The 10,426-nt window shown below is 50.9% G+C and overlaps 1 protein-coding gene across 5 annotated transcripts in view; it reads left to right on the forward strand.

The window, feature by feature from the left end:
* Gab2 (GRB2 associated binding protein 2) overlaps nucleotides 1–9,092 on the forward strand; it is a 109,731-nt gene extending 100,639 nt beyond the window's left edge. For 4 of the 5 annotated variants that reach the window (XM_048787996.1, XM_015477364.2, XM_048787998.1 and 1 more), the window contains 6 exons: nucleotides 73–167; nucleotides 1,287–1,551; nucleotides 3,177–3,267; nucleotides 3,518–3,620; nucleotides 4,687–4,812; nucleotides 5,659–9,092. In XM_048787996.1, the coding sequence (XP_048643953.1) occupies nucleotides 73–167; nucleotides 1,287–1,551; nucleotides 3,177–3,267; nucleotides 3,518–3,620; nucleotides 4,687–4,812; nucleotides 5,659–5,802 (824 nt within the window). In that variant the 3' untranslated portion in view covers nucleotides 5,803–9,092. The remainder of the gene's footprint in view (nucleotides 1–72; nucleotides 168–1,286; nucleotides 1,552–3,176; nucleotides 3,268–3,517; nucleotides 3,621–4,686; nucleotides 4,813–5,658) is intronic. The other variant, XM_048787997.1, reaches the window with a different exon arrangement.
* The last annotated feature ends 1,334 nt before the right edge of the window (nucleotides 9,093–10,426 follow it).

Genomic DNA, 10,426 nt, shown 5'->3' on the forward strand with positions numbered 1-10,426 from the left:
TGGAGGGGATGAGATGGGGAAGAGTCAGCACATGGGTCAGCAAGAGTCCATATGATCTTCCTTCTGTCACAGCTTCCTCCTGTGAGACCTACGAGTACCCCCCACGTGGTGGAGAGAATGCAGGCCGGTCTGCTGAGTCCATGAGTGAGGGAGTCAGTCCTTTCCTGGTGAGTGGGGTTTGACCAGGGTTCCTCGGGCCAGCTAGGGTAAGGAAAAGGTCACATGGCAAGGTACCACAAGCACAGCTCCAAAAGAGTGGTGGCATCTCCTTCATAGGACCCTGCCTGGGTTCTTACCTCGGTTAGAACCCTAGGTTGAGCTTTTAGACAAGTAAAACACAGGTACCCTTGTTTGAAGGGAGTGTGAGTCCTCAGATAGGCTGGATTATAAGACTCAAAGCCCTGTGGGTCAGTGGAGGGGGTCTAGAATGCAGCAGACCCAGGCTTAGGGGTAGTGGGTCTTCTGCACAGCAACCTTAGCCACCAGTTCTCACGTGGAAGACAGACCCTGAAAAGTAAGACTCTGAGCAGGACTGGTACTCAGGGTCAGGCCAGCCAGAAAAATTGCAGCTTGAACACAGGATCCCAGGATGCCCTCTAGAAGGGACAGATCACCATTGTCCAAGGTGCAGGTAAGTACACCTGGGCCTGATTTTGAGCCAGCTGGAAAGACAATGGAAGTTAGGTAACCAAGGCTGTGGTAGCTCGGGTATGTGACAAGGCGGACGATGCAGGAGTTGGAGAATGGCTGCAGCCCAGGCTACTGCACTGTGCAGGGGTGAGGCAGCTCTGCTTGATCCTGGATGTTACTTAGGTATCTGGGGTAAGCTGTGCTTCCCCCACTGCAAGCTGCATGGGGGCACAGCTGGCCCCAGACCTCAGCTGCCAGGGCCAAGATTCCTTACATGCTCTTGTCACAATCAGGATCTAGAGGCGAACTGCCACCCCATCACCACCTGGTGGTCCTGAACCAAACCTATGCACTTCACAGCCCATAGTGCCCTCTGCCTTGGCCAGGCATCCAGAAATCTTGAGTGCACCCAGCCATCAAGAATATTTATGCTTTAAATTGATCATAAATTGTAGGTGGGTCCCAAGCTAGAAGGGGGCTCATTGGACCCCATTTCTTCTGTTTCCCATGCTGTTTTTATTAGGTCAGTCTAAGGTCTCCCTTGTAGCCTCAAAGTATAACAAACCACTGGGAGGGCTGGCCTTGTGCATAGATTCTCACCTTGTGCTTCTTCATGCTAATGACAGATCTGTTTCTTTCCCTCTTCCTCTCTGTAGCCAGGGAAAACACTCGTGGGTCGGTCGGATAGTGCCAGTTCAGAAGACAACTATGTGCCCATGAACCCAGGTTCTTCTACCCTGCTGGCCATGGAGCGGGCAGGTGATAATTCCCAAAGTGTCTACATCCCCATGAGCCCAGGGCCCCATCCCTTTGACCCCCTTGGCTACCCATCCACAGCCCTCCCTATGCACAGAGGCCCCAGCCGAGGAAGTGAGATTCAGCCCCCTCCTGTCAACCGTAACCTCAAGCCTGACCGGAAAGGTAAGCCCACTTTCCCCTGCCCCATTCTCTAAACATCTAGGGACTATTTGCATTTGCTCAGGAATGTGTTAGTTTTTTGTCACTGTGATCAACATACTTGACAAGGACAGTTTAGAGAAGGAAAGATTTATTTTGGATCCTGGTTTCAGTCCATTGTCAGCCAACTCCATTGTTCTGGGCCTGAGGTGAGGCCGATTATCATGGGGGAACAGTGTGGCAAAGGAAAGCTGCTCAGCTCATGGCAGCTGGAAAGCAGAGTCAAAGAGAGGAAGGAGCCAGGGAGGAGATAAACTCTTCCAGGACATACGCCCAGCAGGTTCCACCTCCCAGTAAGCCATTCATCTACCAGTAGATTAATCCATTTGGCAGATGTGCTCAGAGCCCTCATGACCCAGTCATTGCCTAAAAGCCCCATCTGTGAACCTTGCTGCACTGGGGACCATGCTTTCATGGTGAGACTTCAGGGAACCATGACAAGGTGGATACTGGACTAGGAGTACATGATTTTGTGCAAATCATGTAACTTCTTCAGCCTCAGTTTTCTTACTGTGAAATAGGGATGGCGATTCCTACCTCCCACATTTATTTGGAAGGATAACATGTCAGTGCATCAGATCCCTGGAAAATGGGTAGTAGTTAGATCTACGATGCTGCCTGACAGCCAGAAAGAGGTGCTAGAGTTCAAGTTCCAGGTCACCCACTGCCAATCTTTTGTCCTTGGCTCCTGCACGATAACCTGGCAGAGATAGGGCCCTATAGAACTGAAACCCAGGTCCTTTTGGCTTTTCCCTTCCTCCACTGTGGTTTACACAGCCTTCTTCAGTATCAGCAGGAGTAGTCATGGTGGCCATCTTCATTTCAAATATAGTCTCTTGTTTTTATATAAAGTCATAAATCTGTTGTCAGACCATGTGTCCCATTTTGGATTCTGCAAATCCAATCACCATAGATACAGCAGGAAGGATATATAATTTGGAATCTAAAGATATGATTTCAACATGGAAAAGGATTATACTGTCAGACCTCGGTATCTGCAGGTTCTGTATCTGCAGATTCAATCACTGCAGATCAAAAATACTTGAAAAAAAACCTGTACATTGTGCATATCTTTCTTGTCATTGTTCCATAAACAATTTAACATCATATTGGGTATCAAATAATCTAGAGATGATGTAAAGTATATAGCAAGAGGGGCACATAGGTTATAAGCAAATACTATGACTTTTGTTGTACTGGGGATTGAACCCAGGGCCTTGCACAAGCTAGGCAAATACTCTACCACTGAGCCACATCTCCAGCCCCTTTTTTTAATTTTGAGACAAAGCTTCACTGAATTGCCAAGGCTGTCCTCAAACTTGTGACCCTCTTGCCTCAGCCTCGAAATTAACTAGGATTGCAGGCATCCACCACACCTGGTTCTGACATTTTACGTAAGGGACTTGAGCATTCAGATTTTTATATCCAGAGGGATCCTCTACAGATGCCAAAGGAGGCCTGTCTAACCCTCCGGAGCCTCAGATTCCCTCTGTTGCCAGAATGACTGGGAAGGCTTTTGTAACTGTGCTTACATGTTACATATAAGTGTATCCCATGTGGCTGACTCCTGTGTTCTGTTTCTGCTCCAGCAAAACCAACACCACTTGACCTGAGAAACAATGCTGTCATTGATGAGCTCCCCTTCAAGTCTCCTGTCACCAAGTCTTGGTCCAGGGCCAAGTGAGTGTCTGTGGAGTGAGATCTTAGGGTGTGGGCATTCAATATGAATAAAGTGGTCTCTGGCCTGGGGGTTCAGGGTAGCCAGATCCTACTGCTGTCACCAGTTCATCATGGCACTTGGTCCTCATCTGTAAAGGGGGAATATTATTATATCATTACCAAGCTGATAATGGGAAGCTGTGGTGACCCAGGTCTGGGTGTGAGAGAGCCAAGGGTCTCCCAGGCTCACTCTGTCTTCTTCCCACAACAGCCATACCTTCAACTCTAGCTCCTCCCAGTACTGCCGCCCCATCTCCACCCAGAGCATCACCAGCACAGACTCAGGAGACAGTGAAGAGAACTACGTCCCTATGGTGAGTCCCCTGGGGTTGGCTGGATGATACCTTCTGGAATCCTCCAGGACATTCTGCTCAGTTCAGTACTTCTCATCTCAGCCCAGGGCCTCTCTGTACTATTGTGGCCTTCGGCCGCAGACCCTTCTTGAGCACATGTGCAGGAAGCAACATGAGTTGTCAGCGGTAGGAAAGACATGGTCCCTGCCCAAGTAGGTCAGTCTTAAAGGGCAGAGGCAGCCTGCCTCTCTCCCCTGACACAGGGGGCATGATTAGTGCTCTTGGAAGAGCAGCACTGGAGATATCCGCTCAGCGTTAGGGAGACACACCTGCACACACTCACTGGGCTGACAGCTGTAATAGGTGTGAACACGGGTAGTGCACCATGTGGTTCCTCCCTGAAGTTTTCATTGGAAGAGAATTGCCTCCCAGCACCTGGTCATCCTTGAAAGGAAACTTCAACTAACCATTATATGAACCCACGACTGTCACCTTTCTCATTAGAATCAGGCTTGGAGACAGTCCTAGACATGCAGGTGCTTTCCCACAGCAGTAGCCTGGCTGGACATAGGCCCCAAGAGCCTGTTACCTGGAGAACCAAGAAGGAACAGAGGCTTTGTGCACCTGGAGATGAGGCAATTGTTCAGTCGGAGCAGTTGGGGGGCCGCTGCCTCGGGACCTGCTGCTCTAGGCCATGGGCAGGCAGTATAGAGGGGGGCCACAAGAGGAAACAGGCTTGTTCTTAGGGTCCCACAAGCAAAGGCTGGGTCTCTCAGAAGACAGTAGGTGAGATCTGGCTTGAAGCCCTAAGAGGGAGGCCACATGGTACCTGGGATAGGTACAGGTTTGGAAGTCAGACAACAGCCCAGGTTCCGTCACACCGCAGCCTCACAACCATGATGAACAGTGATAATATCTACCTCACAGGATTGTTGTGAGGACTTAGAGAAGAAAGTATAAAGTCCCTGGCACAGTGTGTGGCTCCAACAGGACACTGAATGAGTACCTTACCCCCTGAGCTGTGTTTTCCTGAGTAGGGGGTTCATCGATTTCCTAGACTCACTCAGTTTTGTCTTTCCTATGTTAGCAAAACCCAGTGTCTGCATCTCCAGTTCCCAGTGGCACCAACAGTCCAGCCCCGAAGAAGAGTACTGGCAGCGTCGATTATCTGGCCCTGGACTTCCAGCCCGGCTCCCCAAGCCCCCACCGCAAGGTGCCTGGGGTGGAGGTGGGGGATCAGTGAGAGCTGCCAGAGCCTCAGGGAGAGGGCAGGGAGGCCAGCACTGCTCAGCCTCTCTCCATAGCCAGCTCGTAGGACTCAGCTGTGCTTTAGGTGGGGGTCTCTGAGGCTCCTGTGCTTTCTCAGGGCACAGATTCCCCTCTGATACAGAACATCAGTCAGCCCATCCCTTTGCAGCAGACATGGGTACATGATAGTACACACAGACCCGACTTTTTCAAGGTTACAGAGTCAATCAGTAACAGATTGGAGACACAGAGATCCTGCCTCCTGTCCTGAGCTCTTCTTTGTGAATTCATTGGATGGGGCCCAGAACCCTACCAGTGATAAAGCAGCCTTTGGAAAGGACCTCCAGGCCTAGGAAAACCTCCCCGGAAGCACCCAGCCACCCTGTCTACACAGTGGGGGGCAAGGGGGTCCACCTCAGTGCAGGATCCCTCACAGGCCCTTGTGAGGGATCATGAAGGGGACACACCTAAAGCCCTAGAGCTGGGGCTTACTGACACTCAGCACACTCCCCTTGGAAGAGTGGCCAGAGGGAAGGGGAGGGGAGGATGAAGACCCTTCTACCAATTCCAAGAGAAGGCCTGGGTCCTCCCGAGCCTTGGTGGGAAGGAAGGGCTGGCAAGGTTGTTGTGTCTGACAGGAAGTCAGTCCACAAGGACCTGCAACTATAAAGCCCACACTGAGAAAGATGGCAGGTTCTTGAGTCTGGTCAAAGTAGCAGCAAAGGCCATCTCTCCTCCCCTCCCCTTGACCCTGCTTGGGAAGACCCCACCTTACTGGTGACTCACAGTCACTCCTACTTTGTTCCCTCAGCCATCCACGTCATCTGTTACATCAGACGAGAAGGTGGACTATGTCCAGGTGGATAAGGAAAAGACCCAAGCTCTGCAGAACACCATGCAGGAGTGGACAGATGTGCGGCAGTCCTCGGAGCCTTCCAAGGGCGCCAAGCTGTGATGTGGGGTCCACCAAGCCCAGAGAGGGCCCGGGAGGCAGATGCCCAGAGCTGGCTCCTCCCGTCTCCCTCCTCTCCCAGCTCCCTCCCTGCCCCTCCACTCTGCCACTCTTGGCCTTCAAAGCACTTGACATCAGGGACCCTGACCCTTCCCCTGGGAGGTGAGGCCCTGATGGGGGCACTTTCTTTGCCCACTTGGGGTCCACCTGTGACTTTTATCAATACTGGCTGTGCCTCCACCCACCTTAGTTAGGAGCTGTTGCCAAAAAAACCTCTTCTTGGCCTGGAGACCTGTCTACTGAATGCTTGGAGGGAGGGCTGGGACTCTGAGCCAGACTTAACACCTCCTGTCAGTCACAGCCCTCCACCCCGTTTCATTGTCCTCTGGGCTACCTCTCTTCAGTCCCAGAAGAGGACAACCCAGGGAGCCAAGGACCAGCAGACCAAAGTGGACGTGGACTTTCTTATTCCTGTTTTTCTCAACAGGCAAGAGGCAAGGCTGCCAAAAGATTAAATTAGTTGAGACAAAGATCAGAGGTAATCTTGAGGACAAAGGAACTGGATCCCCAGAAAGAAGGGCAGTTGATACCTACCAGGGTCCCCAGTTTCAAGCCAAAGCCACATAGACCTACTGCTTGAGAATGGGGGACACAGAAGGCTAAGAGACAAAAGGAAGGGAAAACTGGTAATGATGGACAACCAGGAACACCAAGAACAGGGCTTAGCATGGCAAGGACATGGGGCAGTCAGGGCCCTGTAACTCTGGTGTTGCAGGGCCACTCTGGGACAGAGAGCAGTCCTTCCTGAGCACTCTGCAAGAGAAGGCCTGGGCTGAGCGGGGCAACCAGCATGGTGAGGGGGTGAGGGAGGGGATGCAGTGGAGGTGATGCAGGGGTTGAGGGGAACCCTGGGGCAAGGATGTGCCAGGCATGGGGCAGTGCAGGGACACTGCAGAGGGGATGGTGCAGCAAGTGAGTTTCTGGGAACTGGGAGGGCGCAGAGGTAACCTGATGAAGGGAGGCAGGTGTAGGCCATGCAGCAAGTGAGGAAACTCATCCCCAGGGCCCAGTGAAGAGCCCAGGGCAGCAAGTGGGGGTTCGGGATGGACTAGAAAGTGAAGGAGTGATCCCTTGAACAAGGGCATTCCTAGGACCAAGGATGGTGGGTTAAGTAGGGAAGAATCTAAATTTCTTATGTTGAAAGTTATTGACCAAATTTTCAAGTTTTAGAGGCAACAGGACAGACCAGACACTTCATTTTGCCCCAGGGTAAACAAACCTTACTCCTCCAAAAGTATGACTTCCCACCATGCTTGATGCAGGTGGAACCATTCACCCCTTAGCTCCTAAGAGCACGCACACCTCACCAGACCAATGGCCTGGCCCTTCTATAGGAAGTCCAAGCCTGGGAGCTGTCTTTTCCTCAACAGTAGCTCTTCTCCTGGTGTTGAAGGCAACTCAAGGATAATTTGGGTCCCTGAACTTGAGAAGGTCACAATCAATGAGAAAGGACAAGGACACAAGACAGATGCAAATACTCATGAAGTGCTAAGGAAATGAACACCACTTCTCAAGGGGCCAAGGCCAGAGTGGGGAGCGGATGCAGCCATGGAAAGTGACTCTAGGAAGATGAGTCTCTGAGGAGTTTAAGAGAAAAAAATGGAGGGAGCAGGAAGGAGAGATTTGGAAAAACTTACTCTTTGAGAGCAAAAGAACTTGGAGGGCGGGTATAGACCTCAGAAGTTCAGAGGCCATGTCTCAACGTCCCATGGTTAAATGGTGGCTGTGGCTACACCAGACAGGGTTTGCAGGGTGCTGGTTCACTCTGCACACTGACTGCCCCTTTAAGGCTCTCTACAGGGGTCCCATATGGCTGAGGTTTTAACTGGTGCCCCCCCACCACTGACCCCAGGGTGCCATAAAATTGTTAACATGTTCTGAATGTGCCGTGATATGGGTGGAACTTGTTGGAGTCTTCAGAGACTTCAGTGTTCGGGGCTAGTTAGTCTTAAACAGGGCTTCCAGCTCTCTGCTCCTGTGACCACCCAAGCCCTCAGGGTGGAAGGATGGATAAAGAAGAAAGGACTAGAGGAGATGAGCCTGTGGAGAGCAGAGCTTCGTCTCACAAGCCCCAAACAACCAGCCACATCTAACACATACCCATTTCGCACCCCCCCAAAAGAGGAAGTCAACTCAGTTTAAAAAAACTGGTCCTTTGGCCTACCCAGGGTCAAAGTTCACCTCCTGGTGATACCCCAGAATGGGGATACCTCTCCCCTAACAGCCAGGGCTCTCCAAAGGAGCCTTCTTCACCCACCTCCAGCTTCATAACTGCAAGGTTAAAGAAAAGTTGAGTGGGAACAGAGAGGGAGGTGGTAGCTCCTTGGGACCATTTGTGAGAAGGGCTGATTGGTCAGATGGTCCCGAAGCAGCTGGGCTGTGGAAGAGGCTTTGAGGGGCGCTCTCTGCTCAGCAACCTCTCTCCCAAGGGCCTGGGTCAGCACCCAGAGCATTAGCCAGCTCACTCAGTCCCCTCCCTAGCTTGATTTTGGTGACTTCTACATTTCAAATCATTAAAATAAGCCCCATTCTTAGAACAGAAGCACAACCATTCTCAAAGTTTTCAGGCTCAGTTCTGTTCTGCCTTTGTCCCCTTTACCTGCCACCAAGCTCTGGCCTCAGCCTCAAACTGTGTCCCCTCCCCCCACTCCTTTGACAGAGCTCTGGAGGAATGCCAGACTTTGGAAGGCAGCTCTTCCTTCCCTTCCCGGCCCTCGGCTGCAAAAGTGCTGGGGACTGAGGCGTCCTCATGGGCCATCTTCTGGGGACTTGCTAAGTTCTTTGGGGCCTGGGACCAGCAAACTACCTGTAGAAGGGACTGTAGAGGGTCATGCTGTCATATGATATCTGGTGATGTGTGTTCTTGTGTAATTTGTTGGCTACTTGTATCTTGAAACTTAGAATCATTTCGCACAGAATTGTCACTATTTGTTAGGAAGAAAAACTGGGCCCGAGGCAGCCCAGTCTTCTTGTCTTGTTACCATTTAAAATTGACATTTAATTTTCAAATCACTGTTGGTGCCTAATCACTTAAGTTATTAATTTATTCTGTTTTTTTAAAAAATTTGTAACACGTATTTATCTTGTGAGCAGGTCTGGGGGTGGGGTGGGAAATATGTTCAATTAGGCTTGTGTTTTTGCTGTGGTGACACATGGTACAGGCCTGGAGCTTGCAGGTCCCTTTTTACTGTGGTATTGGAGCAGGACAACAATAAAGTCCTTTAGAAATGCAACCCAGAGAGGACTGCTTGTCTGAGGGGTTGGGGAGGGGAGCAATACTCACTCAAATGCCAGCTTGAGGCGAGTGGTGGACACACAGCTGCCCTACCTAGGCATGAACACACCTTCCCCAAGAGTTTCAGCCACGTGCAATGGTGCACACCTGTAATCCTAGCAACGCAGGAAACTGAAGCAGAGGATTGCAAGTTTGAGGCCAGCCTCAGCAACTTAGCAAGACCCTGACTCAAAAGATGTAGCTGAATGGTAGAACGCTCCTAGGTGCAATCCAAGTACCGAAGCGGAAAAAGCGTTTCAGAATCATCACAGTCATTTCTTGAATGATCCCAGGAAGGCCTGTGCTGGGCTGCTCCATTTTCATTGGGAATAATTAGGGACTTTTTTTTATATATCTTTTATTTTTATGTGGTGCTGAGGATTGAACCCAGGGTCTCACACCTGCGAGGCAAGTGCTCTACCACTGAGCTACAACCCCAGTATCTCATCTGGGACTTTTCTTGGCTAGGGGGCAAGAATGAATCCTCTGTACCTCAGGGTAAAGAGGCATCTGCCAATTCACCTTTCCTGGAAGTCCCCCATTATTGTGTCTCTTCTGACCTGCTTACACAGGTCTCTCTTGTCCAGAGTCCGACATTTGGACCACAACAACTTCTCTACCAGCAGTCCTTGAAACCCCCAGTCACACCCCTGCACCACCTCTGTCCCTGCCTTTCCAGCATCTTTCTTCTCCTAAAGGATACAGGCAGGATTGGTGGAAAGTGGCCCTGTACACACAGCCATTCCTATGTCCCTCTCCAGCTCCAAGGAAAGGATGAGCCCTGGAGGGAGCTGCCTTTTGTTAGTTCAGCTTCTCAGAGGGAAGGAATATAATATCGGCAACAGATGTTTCTGGGCAACCCAGAGTTCTAGGGGTCTGTAAAGTCTCCAGACGTTGGGGTTCCAGGCCCACCTGATAAGCGAGTCCCCCAAATAGCATCCCACTGGGCACCTCCAACCAGTGACCCTTCCTTCTAACAGCACCTCAATTTTTTTCTTTCTTTTTTTTTTTTTTTTTTTGTGGAACTGGGAGAGATTGAACCCAAGCACCTCAATCTTGTTTTGTTCTTGTACCTAATCCCAGCTCTGCCCTCTGGGTTCTCCCAGTGGTGGCATTTCTGCACTGAGGGCTTTCACCTCCATGCCGTGTCCCACAAGTCACCAGGGGCAGGGGCAGAGCCTCACCTTACCAACCAGGAGCCCAAGTCACTACCTGGGCACAGTGAGAAACCAAGGGCACAACAGACGTCACCGCAAGGCTCATGAGACGGGAAGAACAACATCTTTCACAGGC

The sequence above is a fragment of the Marmota marmota genome, unplaced genomic scaffold (genome assembly GCF_001458135.2).
Source record: "Marmota marmota marmota unplaced genomic scaffold, marMar, whole genome shotgun sequence".
NCBI classification, from domain to species: Eukaryota; Metazoa; Chordata; class Mammalia; order Rodentia; family Sciuridae; genus Marmota; species Marmota marmota.